This window comes from Equus przewalskii, chromosome 6 (assembly GCF_037783145.1).
Source record: "Equus przewalskii isolate Varuska chromosome 6, EquPr2, whole genome shotgun sequence".
Classification (NCBI taxonomy): domain Eukaryota; kingdom Metazoa; phylum Chordata; class Mammalia; order Perissodactyla; family Equidae; genus Equus; species Equus przewalskii.
The window spans coordinates 74,961,151-74,978,433 of NC_091836.1; the positions used below are offsets into that span (position 1 = coordinate 74,961,151).

Genomic DNA, 17,283 nt, shown 5'->3' on the forward strand with positions numbered 1-17,283 from the left:
AGAGCTGGATAACTTCAAAATTATAAACTTTAGAATCCTCAATGTAAGAGTCACAGTTAAAGTCAAGGCATTTTGGGATTTCACCCAGGTGGAGTTTGTTGACCTAGAAAGCAGGAGACATGGATCGAGCACCACAGAATTCCAAAATTCAAGAACAGGTGGAAAGAAAATTGAGTGACTACTGAAGCAGGAGAAAAAGAGTTGTGTATCATGTCACAAAATAGAGGAGTTTTGGCAGAAGAGCTAGACTGTTTCAATGAAGTCTCACAAGAATGAGTCATTATATAGATTAGACAAGGTTAAGAATGTCATTGTATAATGTCGCCGGGAGAGTGGGCTCCTCCTTCTGCAACTGTCTTCTGTGAGGGTTGAGAGGAGGGTTCTATCTTCCTTCCATGAGACAAATCTAATATAGTAAGTTGTTGGAGAATGTATTTTCTTGTAAACTTCTCCAACCTAGAAATATCTAAAGTGGCAGATTAAACCAACTAAATCTTAGATTTTAGAGAATAATATTTTTGTCACCTCTTTATGTTTGTGAACTTTTCTATAACACTAATGAGAGCCAGGGCAGATGTTCTAGTGTGGAGAGAAGAGTAAAGAAGAAAAGAGACAGCATGGTGAGCTTTGGTTTTAGACATTGAGCCTGCCTTCTTTCAGCCCCTTGAGATCCTTGAGTTCTTATTCCAGTTCACCGGAGCTGGGACTTCACATTGAACTTTGCTCCAAATCCCTCACTAGCAATCATTTCTCTGCCTAATATTATTTTGTGCACATATTTTTAGAAAACTTCCTGGGCTGCTTATAGCTAGGCAGGATAGTATTCAGAATTATATGACTGTGTCTCTGGTAAAAATTATTTCAATACCACTTCTTTTATGACAGAATTGTGGATAAAAATTTGGCAGATATTTATTAGTAAAGAGAAAAGAAGACGGATAGTTTAGTACTTTCCACAGCTGAAAGTGATGGCATGATACTGGAGAAAGCACAGAGGTGGACAACTGTAAATCATTGTTACAATCAGCTGTGAAATTTTTATTTTCAGTCTATGAGACACATCCAATCCAAGACCATGATGGCCACATTCAACTTGAGCAGCTTCAATTCAGGCCCATTCATCCTACTGGGAATACCAGGGCTGGAGCAGTTCCACATCTGGATTGGGATTCCCTTCTTTATTATCTACCTTGTGGCCCTTGTGAGCAACAGTGCCCTTCTCTACCTTATTTACATGGAGCGCAGACTTCACGAGCCCATGTTCTTTTTCCTCTCCATACTGGCTGCTACAGATCTCATCCTGTCTAATACATGTGTACCCAAAACCTTCAGCATCTTCTGGATAGGTCCCCAGGAAATAACCTTTCCTGGATGCCTTACTCAGATGTTTTTTCTCCATTACAGCTTTGCCATGGATTCTGCTATTCTGCTGGCCATGGCATTTGATCGCTATGTTGCTATTTGCTTCCCTCTAAGATACACCACTATTCTCACCCGTCAGATTATTACTAAGATTGTAATTGGTATTGTCAGCAGGAGCTTTTGTATCATCTTTCCATGTGTGTTCTTATTAAAGCGACTGCCTTTTTGCCAAACACTCATCATTCCCCACACATATTGTGAGCACATAGGTGTTGCCCAACTTGCCTGTGCAGATATCTCCATCAACATCTGGTATGGCTTTGCTGTTCCTATAGTGACTGTTACATCAGACCTAATCCTCATTGGCATCTCCTACGCTCTTATCCTTCATGCTATCTTTAACCTTCCATCCCAGGATGCCCGCTGGAAAGCCCTCAACACATGTGGTTCCCACGTTTGTGTCATTCTTATATTCTACACACCAGCCATGTTCTCTGTCCTCACCCACCGTTTTGGTCACAATATTCCTCACTCCTTCCACATACTGATTGCCAACCTCTATGTAGCCATCCCTCCTGCACTGAATCCAATCATTTATGGGGTGAAGACCAAGGATATTAGGGAAAAAATCATCCTACTCTTTTTTCTTAGAGGGACTAAGTGACATTAGACCGAGAGCTTGGAAAAATAAACAGATAACTATATTGATTTTGGAATGAATTTCATTTTTTAAAGCTAGAATATCTATAATAGTGAATTAAATATATATGAAATCCTAGAAATCCACTATGAGTTGTAGGAATCAATGAGACAAGATAAGGAGGTACATGTCAAGAGAGGCAACAAAAAAAAGTTGAAGAAGATATATCTGCATGAAAAGATAGATCAGAGGGAAATTTCCATCTTATTTTGAGACAGATTTCTAAGACTTATGGGATATGATGTTGATCATATATAATATGGAGAGCACATTATTCTTATAAACAGTTTAAAAGAGAGCAGTAAAGGTCTAACAATTTGGGATACGTTTGAAGGACACTTTCCAGATGAAAGTTGGTAAAGCTAACCTCAAATGATTACCCTCTTTTAAGAATCACCCAGGAAAATTGATAATTTAAAAAAGTGGCTCTGAATTGTTGGTGGATATCAAAATCACCAGGAAAACTTGGTAAAATTATCTCTAAACTTGGTAAAATTAGTCTCTATCCTACTTTGATGGGCCCCTATGTTCTTTAATGGTTCTCTAGGTGATTCTGATACCTGAGAAATTTGAGTCCTTCCAGATGAGAAAAGTCCTAGTCGTTTGAAAAACCCATAGACTTGGTTCCTGTAGTAATTTTCTGGGCCTGGAAGTAACATAGCTTTCCTTTATGCTCCATATAACTGCTTCTTGCTTAGTATTATTTATCCATCTTAAAACTCCAAAACTTTAAATCTCACATTATCAGAATATGTTACCAATTATATCTACTTATTTCAGGCTTTGAAGAACTCCGGCTTCTGGAACAAAAAATTCTTTTCAAGATTTTTGGTGATTTTAATGTCCATGGAGCTGACTACTTAATAACTTAGTGTGGTAGATTGTATTTTCCAAAGATAGCCACAATAATATATTCCATCTTCCATGCTTTTCTGCAGTGTAAACTTGCCATTTCTACATCAATAGTTAGAGTTTAATTCTACTTCTTTTGAATCTTGCCTGGACTTAGGGATTCCTTGACAAAAAATTCAGTGGAAGTGACATTCTAAGCTGGCCATAAAAACATTTGCACTTTCTACCTGGGTCTCTTGAAATGCTTGATCTTTTTTCTTTTTTTTCTTTTTTTAAATTGGGTCCTGAGCTAACATCCGTTGCCAATCTTCCTGTTTTTATTTTCTTCTCCCCAAAGCCCCCCCTAGTATATAGTTGCATATTCTAGTTATAGGTTCTTCTAGTTTTGCTATGTGGGATGCCGCCTCAGCATGGCTTGATGAGCAATACTAGGTCCTTGCCCAGGATCAGAACCAGCAAAACCTTGGGCTGTTGAAGCAGAGTGCCCAAACTTAATCACTGGGCCATGGGGCCGGCCTCTTGAAATGTCTGATCTTGATAGGCTCCCTCTGGGAAACCAACCACTATGCTATGAGTATCCCAAGAAACATGAAGAAGCCACGTCTAAATATTCTGGTGGATGGCTCCAATTGAAATCTCAGCCAACAGTCAGAAACAACTGTCAGTTATGTTAGTAAGTCATATTGAATATCCAGTCCGGTTGAGACATGAAATACCTGTAGGCTCAACTGACACCTCACTGTAATGTGTGACAGACTCAAAGAGAGAACTAGTTAACTGATTGAAGCCAAGCCATAAAACCATAAGAAGTAATAATTTGCTATTTTCTAAGCTGATAAATTTGGAGATGGTTACTTATATAGCAATAGATAAATGATACAGAAATTGGCAACAGGAAGTGGGTTGTTGATGTAGCAAAAACCTAAAACACAGAGCATTAGCTTTGGAAAGGCAGCAGGCAGAAGCTGAAAGGGTCTTGTAGAGGTTGTTAATGAAGGCTTGAAAGACAGTGAGAAAACTATTATTGGAGGCTAGAGAAAAATGTCTGAGTGGTATGTAGTCATAGAAAATTTGGCAATATCATAGCTTGCAATAATACGGAAAATAGAAAATATATCTAATTAACTGATGCATTTGGCCAAGGAGATTTTGAAGCAGAGTACTGAAAATAACATTATTTTTATGCCACATATGATAAGGTACAGAAAAAGAGATATAAAATAAAATGAAATTATTCAGTGTTCAAGCATAATTTAGAGTAAATACAAAAGAGTCACAGCTGGCTGCGTTCAAATAAGAAAGTGAGTACTTCTCATAGCTTCTCCAAATGACAAAAGAATCTCAAAGGAAAAAATGTCCTCAGAAATATAACATCATTTCTAGGATGAGATTGTAAGATACTTTTCTGAGAATAGAGAAAATGCCTACTAGGGTATGACTAATAAATCTTTTCAATTAGACAGAGAAACTTCTAAGAATCTTAAGGATATTTTCCCAGAGAACCTTAACTCTCAGGCAAAATCAGACACAGGAAGCAATCTGAAAGATACCTGTGAGTATGAATTTTGTCTAAAGGAGTAAACCCTGAAAGATCCATAGAGAGCTACAACTTTTAAGAGAAATGTACACATGGGGACATTTAGAAATGTACTAAAAGGGACAGAGTCAGCACAAAATGAAATGAGGCTTTTGGGTTTCAAACTTTATTAGGTAGGCAGCAGATGGAGAAAAGTACTAGGATGTAAATACAAGTCTTTTCTCACTGAGAAGCAAAGATGACATAGAATATAGAGCCAATTTCCCAGAGGTTAGCCCAGAGATTTGGAGAATCATTCCCAGGAAGCAGGATTGGGTCCTTATTAAGAAACTGGTGATATATCTCTGGCTGGATTTTAGAAACTGTAATAGACTCGTGACTATAATACGACTCTTCCAATATTTTATATGTGAATATCTATTGCAGTTATTGCTACATCTGTATCACTATGGTATGTTGGCTGTGTAGGTGGCAGATTCCTTTCTCATTTCTTTACTACACAGTCTTCAGATTGAGAGGAACTACATTGAAGGATCTATATACAAGGAACTGAAGAACTCTAAGAGGCTTATTCACACTTTGTCTTGATTTAGAGGCTGAAATCCTGGATTTTGAACTAATCTCATAATGGGAATGAGACTTTAGAATCTTAAGGAAGAACTGAATATATTTAGCATGTATGAGGAGGTATGCATTATTGTGGCCAGAGGGTGCACTGTTGCAGGTTTTATTTTACAAAGATGGCTCAAACAGTATCTTGTATCCCACATACTTTTCTGCAATATGATTTTGCCACTCCTTCAAAAGTGTGGTCTAATTCCACTGTTCCCTTATCTGGGCTGGCCTTAGTGACTTTCTTGAAAAAAGAATGCAATAGGTGTGATATTTCAGGATATTCAAGGCTAGACTACAAAGAACTTTACATCTTCTTCATTAATGTCTTCGAATATTTGTATTTTGGACACTCTAGGACACAGTAACCACAGTGTGACACTCCCAGGCCACATGGAGAGTTCATGTGGTTGACGTCCTGGCTGAGCTCATAGTTAACAGCCAGAATCAATTGCATGAGTTCTAAATGAAACTTAGGAGATGATTAGAGCTCCATCCAAAATCTGATTGCAGCCACATGACAGAGAGAGAGAGACCCCAAATTTCAACTGCCCGTATGATCCCAGAAAGTCTATAGAATCATATGGGATAATAGTAAATTGTTTTAAACCACTACTTTTTGAGATAGTTTGTTATGCAACAATAAATAACTGTAACAACTTTGATTCTCAGTACTGTGTATTTTTCTTCAGGGAGCTTGCATCCTGTCTCAACTAATTAATTCCTTGGAAATAGCTTAGAATTTGTATTTCCACAAACATATGCAAATTATTAATAATCTAAATCTTAGGCATTCAGTTCCTGACCTATCACTTCCTATTTTTCCAATTCACTTTCTCTTGAATGCCAATTCACCAATCTTTCAACTTCAATGCATTGAAAATAGAGTGGTCTGATTAACTTTTCACATTTTCTTCATTTCTTTTTCTCCTCCTTACCAGCATTAATTTTATGGTTCATTCTTAGAATTACTGTTTAATATAAATTCTTTCTCTTTCTCTCCTTTTCACCCCCCCCACCTCTTTAACACACACACACACACACGTGACACACACTTTATTGTGTTTTTTCAAGAACCCTCTCTAAATCTAACTCTGCACTCACTTTGTGCCTGTAGCTATGGGATAAAAGTTGTAAATGTTCTGACTCACCTTACTTTAAATTTAAGATTGCTATCACAAGAACATTTTTAGTTAAAGAGACAACATATAATTTTAAATGAAAGGAGGAACTATTAGTAATTTCATTTAGACAACAGACATAAATTGGCCTTTCCTGGGTAAATTGGAATGTATGGTCACCTAACTTTTTATTTCATAGCAATTATGTCACTATTCTCTTTCCATTTCTTCTCATACCGTTTTTTTTCCCCTTCCTTAGGCCCTCAGGTCCCTGCGGTGGTGGCTGCTTCCCCTGGGTTGTGTGAGTGCTCATGGAGGCAGCCCAGTTTCCTCTCTTGTGTGTGTGTCTTGGCCCGGCCAACTTTCCTGCCTGGAGTTGCAGCACCCCCTGATGCTCCAGAGCCTCCCAGGCCTTGTCTGACAACAGTTCTATTTAATCCTCCCAACAAGCCCATGAGTGAGGTGTTATTATCCTCATTTTATAGATGAGGAAACTGAGGCCCAGAGAGGGTATCACATTGCTCAAATTCACACAGCTAGAAAATGAGGAGCTAAGATTTTAACCCACACAATGTAGCTCCAAAGTCCACATTCCTAACCACTAAACCTTACTACCTGGAAGGCTCAGAGAGGGATATGGATTAAATTTAAAATGCTATGCACTCTTGCCTTCACTAAATTTAATTTCTTGGGAAAAATATTTCCTGGCCACTGTGACTTGGAAGTGTTTGTGGAGGGGGATCCCGTTAGCCTTCCCTGGCCATTTAGACTGTCCACCTCCCAACAACGAACGCCCAGAGCATGGGTCACCCACCTGGGTCACTCCTGGCCCAGTGGGCCCTAAAGCCACGTCCACCCACATCTACAGATCACCACCCCAGAGCCACGACTATCAATCAGAGCCTAGGCGTCCATGCCTTTGCCCACTGCTTCCCACAAGCTCTGCTGCCCCCTGCACCCACCCAGGTGGGTGGGACTGGTGAGGGAGCGACACGTGGAGGAGCCAGTGGGTCACCTTCAGGAGCAGAAACTCAGCGTGGGAGATCCCTGGTGCCTTCGCCAGCGACCACTGAAGTTATGAGATTTCAGACATCCGATTGGCTACTCAGTCTCAGGGTTTCTGCATTGCGTCCGAGAAATGGGTTGAGAGGGCTGGAACAGAGATCCTTAACCAGGAGTTAATGGATCAGGCTGGACTCCTAAATCATTTGAAGTTACTTGGAAAATGTGAGGATATAATATCAGCATTGGTTTAAGATGTGGGCACTGGGGGGAGACATTCTGGGTTTCCTGGACACTTGCTGCTGAAGTAGCCTGGCACAGGGAACCGCTGAATCTTAACAGTTATCTGGAAATGGAGATGAAAGAAATATCATAGGGACGGTGTGTAGTACCGGCTCAGAGAAGGCTTCGGAAAATGCTAGCTATTTGTTTTTCTTTTTGCCTTTTGACTCCCTTCACCCTTTTCTCTCATCCTTTACCTCTCCCCACACCACCAATCACAAATCTGTTCTGTATATCCCTGAGCTTTTTGTTTTTGCTTTTTTTTGGATTCCACATATAAGAGAGATCAGACAGTATTTGTCTTTCTCTGACTTATTTCATTTGGTATAATGCCCTTGAGGTTCATCCGTGTTGTTGCAAATGGCATGATTTCATTCTTTGTTATGGTTGAATAATATTCCACTGTGTATATACTACAATTTTTTAATCTGATCATACATAGATGGACTCTTAGGTTGTTTCCATATCTTGGCTATTGTAAATAATGCTGCAATAAGCATGGAGGTGCATATATCTTTTCATTTTCTTCAGACAAATACTCAGAGGTGGAATTGCTGAATCATATGGTAGCTATATTTTTAATTTTTTGAGGCACCTCCATACTGTTTTCCACAGTGGCTGCATTAATTTACATTCCCAGTGACAGCTCATAAGGATTCTCATCTCCACATCCTCACCACTGCTTGTTATTTCTTGTCTGTTTGATAATAGCTATTCTAACAGGTGTGAGGTGATACCTCATTGTAGTTTTAATTTGTATTTCCTTGATGATTAATGATGTAGAACATCTTTTCATGTACTTGTTGGCCGTCTGCATGTCTTCCTTGGAGAAATGTCAATTCAGATCTTCTGCCCATTTTTTAATCAAATTGTTTAGGTTTTCTTGCCATTCAGTTCTATGACTTCTTTATATATTTTGGATATTAACTAGCCCAGTGGGGTAGTGGTTAGGTTCACACACTCTGCTTTGATGGCTGAGGGTTCATAGGTTTGGATCCTGGGTGTGGACCTCCACACTGTTCATTAAGCCATGCTGTGGCAGCATCCTACATACAAAAAAATAGAATAAGAGTGGCACAGATGTTAGCTCAGGGCCAATCTTCCTCACCAAAAATTAAAATAAAATAAAAATATAAATAATTAAAATTAAAAAGAAACCTTAACAGATATATGATTTGCAAGTATTTTCTCCCATTCAGTAGGTTGCCTTTCATTTTATTGATGCTTTCCTTTGCTATGCAGAAAATTTAAATGTGATATGGTCCCACTTGTTTATTTTTCCTTTTGTTACTCTTGCTTTTGGTGTGAGACTTAAAAAATCATTGCCAAAACCTCTGTCAAGGAGTTTACCAACTATGTTTTCTTCTAGGAGTTTTATGGCTTCAGGTTTTATGTTCAAGTCTTTAATCTACCTAGAGTTGATATCTATGTATGGTGTAAGATAGGGATCTAATTTCATTCTTTTGCATGTGGCTGTCCATTTTTTCCAACACTGTCTCCTGAAGAGACTATCCTCTCCCCACTATATATTCTTAGCTCTTTTGTTATAAATTAATTGATCGTACCTATGTAAGTTTATTTCTGGGCAGTCTATTCTGTTCCACTGAGCTGTGTGTCATTTTTCATGTTGATAGTGTACTGTTTTAATTACTATAGCTTTGTAGTATAGTTTTAAATTGGGGAGCCTGATGTCTCCAGCTTTGTTCTTCTTTCTCAAGATTGCTCTGACTGTTCAGGTCTTTTGTGGTTCCATACAAATTTTAGTATTGTTTGTTCTATTTTTGTGAAAAATGCCATTACTATTTAGATAGGGATTGCATTGAATTTGTAGATTGCTTTGGGTAGTATGGACATTTTAACAAATTTAATTCTTCCAATCCACGAGCATGGAATATCTTTCCATTTATTTGTGTCTTCTTCAATTTCTTTCATTAACATCTTGTAGTTTTCAGTGTACAGGTCTTTCAACTACTTGGTTAAATTTATTCTTATTTTATTTTATTCGTTTTGATGCAGTTGTAAATGGGATTGTTTTCTTAATTTCTCTTTCTACTAGTTTGTTATTAGTGTATAAAAACACAGCAGGTTTTTGTGTATTGATTTTGCATCCTGCACCTTTACTGAATTTATTTATTGGTTCTAACAGTCTTTGATGCAGTCTTTATGGTTTTCTATATATAATATCATGTTTTCTGTAAATAGTGACAGTTTTACTTCTTCCTTTCCAATTGTGATGAATGTTATTTATTTTTCTTGCCTAATTCCTCTGGCTAAGACTTCAAAACTAGGTCAAATAAAAGTAGCAAGAGTGGGCATCCATGTCTTGTTCCTGATCTTGAAGGAAAATCTTTCACATTTCACCATCGACTATACTGTTAGCTGTGGATTTGTCATATATGGTCTTTACTATATTGAGGCATGTTCACTCTATACCCACTTTGTTGAGAGTTTTCACCATGAATGTATGTTTGATTTTGTGAAATACTTTTTCTGCATCTATTGAGATGATTGCATGATTTTTATCCTTCATTTTGTTAATGTGGTGTATCACACTAGCTGATTTGCAGATGTAGAACCATCCTTGCATCCCTGGAGCAAATCTCACTTGATCATGGTGTATGATCTTTTTAATGTATTGTTGAATTTAGTTTGTTAATATTCTGTTGAGGATTTTTGCATTTATGATCATCAAGGATATTAGGCTGTAATTTTCTTTTCTTGTAACATCTTTGTCTGGTTTTGATATGATGGTAATGCTGACCTCATAAAATGAGTTTGGAAGAGTTATCTTCTCTTCTGTTTTTTGAAAGAGTTTGAGTTGGCATTTACTCTTCTCATTTGATATAATTCACTCTTAGAAGTCACCAGTGAAACGTCTGGTGCTGGGATTTTGTTTGTTGGGAGGTTTTTGATTACTGATTCAATCTCCTTCCTATTAATCAGTCTGTTCAGATTTTCTATTTCACCATGATTCAGTTTTGGTAGGTTGTAGGTTTCCAAAACTTTATCCATTTCTTATAGGTAATCCAATTTTTTGGTATATAATTGTACAAAGTAGTCTCATATGATCCTTTGTATTTCTGTGGTATCAGTTATAATATGCCCCCTTTCATTTCTGATTTTATTTATTTGAATCCTTTTGTTTTATTGGTGAGTCTAGCTAAAAGTTTGTCAATTTTATTTATCTCTTTAAAGAACTAGCTCTTAGTTTCATACTCTCATCCACTTTAGATTATTACTTCATAACTTCTTTTGTCTCCTCAAACCTCCAATACTTGTTTTCCTATCATCACGCTCAGTCATGGATGACCTTGCTTTTATTTGCCTGGAAACAGAAAGGCAAAAAGGAGAGAACTTCCTCAACATCCACAACTACATCTACACATCTATCAGCATCTGCACCTTTATTTCTACTTTCCCTCTCGTTACTATGGATGCCACTATCCAAAATGAAACTCTCCATTTGTGCACTAAACTTCATTGTCTAATGCCTACTTAAAGCCATTGTCCCAGCAATTCTCCCCTTTTTTTAAAACTATCAATTATCTCTTTCTGTCAGATCTTTCTTCATCAACTTAAAAACTTGGTAATATTCTCTCATCTTAAAATTCTTTCTTGACTCAAATTCCCTTCCAGCTATTTTCCCAATTCTCTCCTTCTTTTTGCAGCATAACTTCTTTAAAGAGCTGTCTATATTTACGGACTTTAATTCTTTCCCTTTTGTGTTTAACTCACTCCTGCTCAAATTTCATATTACCACTGTGCCATTCTGTCCTTATCAAGGTCAATAATGACTGCAATTGTTAAAAACAGTCGTTTCAGTCCTCTTGTTCCTTGATTTATCATCAGTATTTTATATAGTTGGCCATTTCCTTCTTTTATTCACTTGGCTGCAGTGGTTTTTCTCCTACTTCATAGCTACTCCTTGTTTGTCTCTTTCACTGGTTCTTCCTCATCATGTAATCTTTAGATATTAGGGATTAGTTTATGTGCTCTTTAAATATATCCACTCTCTTTTGATTGCATTTAACCTAAAGGCTTTCAATATTATTATTATAATGATGATTAATAAATATATATCTTCAGTTTGGACCTTTTCTTTTAAGTCCTGACTTGTTATATCAACAACTGCCTACTTGACTCCTTTAGTTGCTAGAGTCATCTAAAACTCAACAAATCCCAAAGTAGACTCCTGTCTTCACTCACAAACCTACTCATTTTTTTCTTACTCATTCCAGTAAAAGACACCTCAAATTTTCAAATAGTTCATGCCAAAATGTCCAAAGCCATCCTCAAATTTTCTATATCTTACTTCCACGTCTAATCCATCAGCAAATCCTGTTGTATCTACCTCAAAATATATTCAGAATCCAATCTCTATTCTGCACCTTCATGGCTTATAATCTGGACCAAACCAGCATAATTTCATCCTGAATAGTTGCAATAGCCTCATAACTGATCTGCCTGCTTCTGTCCTTGCCCTCAAGTACATATTATTCTAATAACAGTACCCAGACTCCTCCTGTTAAAATGTAAATCTAGGCATCACAGTTCTCTTATTAAAACTTTCTAAAGGCTGAGCCAGCCCTGATGGCCTAATGGTTAAAATTCAGTACTTTCACTGTTTCAGCAGCCTGGGTTTGGTTCCCAGTCATGGAACCATATCACTCATCTGTCAGTAGCCATGCTGTGGCAGTGACTCACATAGAATAACTAGAAGGACTTACAACTATGATATACAGCCATGCACTGGGGCTTTGGGGATGGGGAGTGGAAAGAGGAAGATTGGCAACAGATGTTAGCTCAGAACAAGTCTTTCCCTGCAAAAACAAAACAAAGCAAAACAAGGTAAATTAAAAACTTCCTATAGGCTATCCAACTACTCAGGGTAGCAGTCAAGTTCCTTCAAAGGCCTGAAATGTTTACATTATTCAGGATAGGATAAGAGATCAATAATAAATAATTAAGCTATGGTAACAAATAAACAAAATAGTAATAAAGAAGAAATAATAAGTAAGCCTCCAGATTGCAGAGATTTGACAAAACAAAGTTTTATTTCTTATATCCACAAAGTCTTACAGTAGTTGATGACTCTCTAGGGTAGCTTTTCTCTATGCAGTGACTCAGAGAACCAGGCTTCTTCTAACTTTCCATTCAGCTAATACAGCACATGGCCTCCTATGTCACAGTGAAGAGCAGGTGCAGAGAAAACATACAGTATTCACAGTTGTTCTTAAATGTTTTAGCTTTACAGGACACTTGCCACTTCTATTCTAACTTCATTGGTCCAATATAAATGCATCAGGAACTCCTGTTACTGATATGAGATAGGAGAATAAGTAGATATGAGAATAAGAAATCTCTATTACAGAATCCAAACCAACCTTGACTTCTTGTACTTCTATGATCTCAACCTCTACTACGTTTTCCTGACCTACTTGCTTTTGCCTTCTTGAGTCTTCTCAAACACATCAAGTACAGTCTCTCTCAGGGCCTTGATAATCCACCTGCCAAGGTTTCATGCTGTATCAATTAAATCAGCATGCATTTTTCAAAAATCCCCAGGAGGTGACAGTGTACAGTAAAATTTTTTAATCATAGACATAAAGTGTAATTAATAGCTCTATTTTACAGATGGCAGAAACTGAGGATCCAAAAAATTAAACAATTTATTCAAAATTTCTGAGCTAGTAAATGTCAGAGCTTGGATTCAAATCTATATCTGTCTCATTTCCATTTTCTCTATTTCCTGAAAAAAATAGATTCTTCTGTATGGTAGCACTAGATTAAAGGAAATCACATTTTAAGTTTCTTTGCACTTACTCTCAAATTGCTTTCTAAAAATCTTGAACCAATTTACACACCAACTTGCATGAAAGTCACAGGAATATTACAAATATTATTGTTCTCTAAATATGTATTTATAGTTCAATATCAATGAGTGAGAAGCTGAGGTTTGGGGTGAAAGAAGGAGAAGAGTAGTGACAGGATAACTAAGATGTTTACAATGATGTGAGATCTGCCTGGTGAGTACACTTAAAATGAATCTGAGTCCACCTGTCCATCCTTCTTCCTTGAAAGAAGGCTCAGATATCCCCTAGTCTTGGATACTTCCAGATGATGATCCAGTTCTGGGAAATGCCATTGTCCCCTTTCACATCTTTCTCAAGTACACAATTTCCACATTGCCTTAATTTATAAGAATCTCTCCTGACTCAATCAATGTAGCATATAATATCACATGTGCATTCTAGGGTATCTAGATACTTGGCCTGAGTGAAAGTTTGATGGAGGACACTGAAGAATATTTCAAAGGGCCAACATGGTATTTTCTCAGTGCATTACAGGAGTAGTAAGGATTTCATACTGAACTGTAACTAGCAGTAACTTTGAGTAAGTAGCTTATCTATCTGGCATTGTTAGATGACAGAGCAAAGACAAAGAATTACCCTAATGAAGACACAAAATGTTAAAGAGAAATAAAAACTCAAGCTCAAGGTCAACCTGGAGGAATTCAGATTAAATGAAGTGATTATTTTTCTGGAGAACAGGAGATATATGGTACTCGATTAGGCAACCAAAGGAAGTAGGGCAAATTCCAACTTAAGGTATCACTCTTCCCAGTCTAGCCTCATTCCATTTCACCTCCTTTGTGTCTAAATTTCTGTCCCCAACACCTTGACACAACTTGGCTACATTTTTTGTCCAATGGCTGAGCAGGTATTAACATACTGCAGGACAATGATGACCCCTTCTCTTACCTTAAAAAATGTTCAGCTTTTAAGAGTCTAATGTGATTAGCATGTCTCCCCAGAGATCTTATTTGCAAATTCATCTCTACTTTTTGCAGCTGGGACCATTGATGCTCTGAGCCACATCACAGCCTCTCTGGTCACAAAACTCTTGACAGCGTGGAGATAAATGGGACCAAATCTCATAACCAGGAACTGTGCTACCTGTGCTGGATCAGGATTTCTTCAATGCAGCTGACCACTGAGGCTGGGGTGAGTGTGAAACGGATGAGATGTATGGAAAATAAGGTTGGGGTTAGTTCTGTAAGTCCAGGAGCAGAGGTTGGGGAAGATATAGAGGGAGGACACACATACAAGACATTGATGTCCTTAGCTATTCTGGAGGTCATCTCAGATTGTCCCCTGACTCCATTATAAAAGATGCAGTTTCTTGAATCCCTCAGGTATTTGGGCAGCCTTATTGCATACCAAAATTTATCATCAGTAAGCCTTTCTTTTCTTTGTACTTCAATCCTTTCTGTTGTGTTTAGAGACTCAAACTAGTCAGGCCAGCCCGGTAGGATTAAAACTATATATATTTGTAAGAGATTAACCATGTCCTTGAGTACCTAGGACCCTCAGAGTGCCCCCTATTCATCTTTTCCAGGGAAAAATCAGATGATTGACTTATTGAACCCTTTGTATTGAAGGACCTCAATATTGGAATTGTCCCTTGGTCCCAAGGGAGATTGATTAGGGGACCTCAATGACATTGGCATATTGATGGAATGGGATCATTGAGGAACCATTCCATCTTGTGTTTTGTTAGAATCCATCTAGTCCAGTTGACTGAGGACCAGTCTTAGATATCTCTGAAGACAGTTCTTGGTTTAAAAGACAGTGAAGGGGCCGGCCCGGTGGTGCAGCAGTTAAGTTCGCACGTTCCACTTCTTGGCGTCCTGGGGTTTGCCGGTTCAGATCCCGGGTGCGGACATGGCACCACTTGGCAAAAGTCGTGCTGTGGTAGGAGTCCCACGTATAAAGTAGAGGAAGATGGGCACGAATGTTAGCTCAGGGCCAGTCTTCCTCGGTAAAAAGAGGAGGATTGGCAGTAGTTAGCTCAGAGCTAATCTTCCTCAAAAAAAATAAAAAAAAAAAGACAGTGAAACCACAGTGACTTCACCCTTAGATTACAGACTCAAGAAAGACCAATATGCCTTTCAAATTGAGAAACTAAAATTCCTCTTTTGAGAGACAAGTACCTAATTAGGACAATTGATGCAGAGATTTGCAAAAGCATGAGAAAAATCAGTGAGTATTATGACCAGTGTTTATTAAATTACAGAGACTCTATTATGTACTTCACATGATTTTTCGCAATTAATTCTTCAAAAAGCCTTATGAAGTAGATGTTATTATCTGAACTTTATTATTATGGTTATTTTTATTATTGGGAAACTGAGAACAGAAGAGAATAAGACAATTGCTGAAGGTAATATAGTTTTCAAGAACTGCAATCAGGTCAGATTTTGAACCCAGGCAGTCTGAATCTAATCTCACACCTCTTTTTTTCCAGATTGGGCCACATTAAGAGAGTGACAATCCTGAGAAATGAGTTGTACAGAGATGTTTGAAGCTTTTGAGAAAGACTCAGGTTTGGAGACTAAATTTCATTTCCTCAGGGAAGCTTTCTCTGAACAGGAACTGGTTTATGTATCTCTTTTCATAGCATACATCAATGTAGCATTTTGATGCATACATTGGAGATTATTTGATTAATTATGTCTTCTCATTAGACAAGCTTAATATATCATGGAGCATGCATGTTCTTACTCTTTAGTATGTACGAACATCTAGAAGAATGCCTGGTACATAGTAGACTGTGCATAAATTTTTTTTTTTTGAAAAAATGATGAAGTAAAAGAACAACCTTAGAAATAATATTCATGTTCATAAAATTGGAAAACTAAGACGCTGAAGAGGAATCATGATTGTTTGATGTGCATTGTATTTATAGACATTGACTTAACAAAAGAAGAAACATTCTCAGAGTCAGAGGGTCTGAAATTGAGAATGCCTGCCTCAATGAAGCAAATGTTTTCTGTCACTAGAGTTTTGGCAACTGCCTGGTGACCACTTTTCAGGATGTCACATTTAGGATTCAAGCATCATATAAGTATTGAATTATGTACGCTTTGCGACTTATTTCCTAACTAGATGACAAGATTACATTCCAGAAATACAAGAGGTATTCCAGGGTAGAAGTAAAAAACATTGAAACTTTCCAAGATGAGTGTTAAAATGCTTAAAATTACTTGCTACTATAACTTGTTTTTTTAATTTTTAAGGGTATAAAAAATTACAGTGGAATTAGCAGTAAATTCTGTTTTATGGCTTTAAAATTCCAACAAAATAGTACTTTTATTAGTAATTAAAATTTGTGATAACATTATTACCTACACAATTTATAGCTACAGTGACCATTAGGATGAAGTAATAAACTTGCAGTAGTATATGAAAATGCCTATTGCAATTAATAAAACAAACAAAATTAGTTGGTCCTTTAATAATACAGTTGAATTTGAATAGGAGATTGAAGGAAGGGTAATTTTTAATTACTATAGAACTTTTTGATCTTATCTTAGGTGTTTCCTCATTCTAAACTTCTCTTTAGGTGAGAACAATCAGGTGAACTTAATGTTAAAGTCCCTTCTATCAACAAGGGTCTTTGAATCCCAAAGACTAGACTTCAGTAAGATAAGAATGATGATTCTGACTTCACCTACAGGAATCTCTCAAGGCAAGATGGTTCTGAAGAAAGATACCTTTTTCTCTCTTTTCTCCTTTTCTGTTGGCATAATCTCAACCCATGGCCCAATTACACTGAGAAATCTTCCCTGATTCAACTCACCAGTAAGCCCCTGTCTCTGCCTTTCTTCTTCCCTTCCCATGGCATGCTTCACTTGGATATTTCCTGGAGAGCAACACCTGTGTGTCTCCTGTCCTGACTGGTCACATCAGGGCTCATACTTTAAAGCAGACAAAACAGATTAAGGCAGATATGTTTTATAATCAAACTAATAC

The 17,283-nt window shown here is 37.4% G+C and overlaps 1 protein-coding gene across 1 annotated transcript; it reads left to right on the forward strand.

Annotated features, from left to right (window-relative positions):
- The first annotated feature begins 1,075 nt into the window (after positions 1-1,075).
- LOC103565908 (olfactory receptor 52H1-like) lies at positions 1,076-2,026 on the forward strand. The gene has a single exon (XM_008542101.2). The coding sequence runs from the start codon at positions 1,076-1,078 to the stop codon at positions 2,024-2,026; it is 951 nt and encodes a 316-aa protein (XP_008540323.2).
- Positions 2,027-17,283: the final 15,257 nt, after the last annotated feature.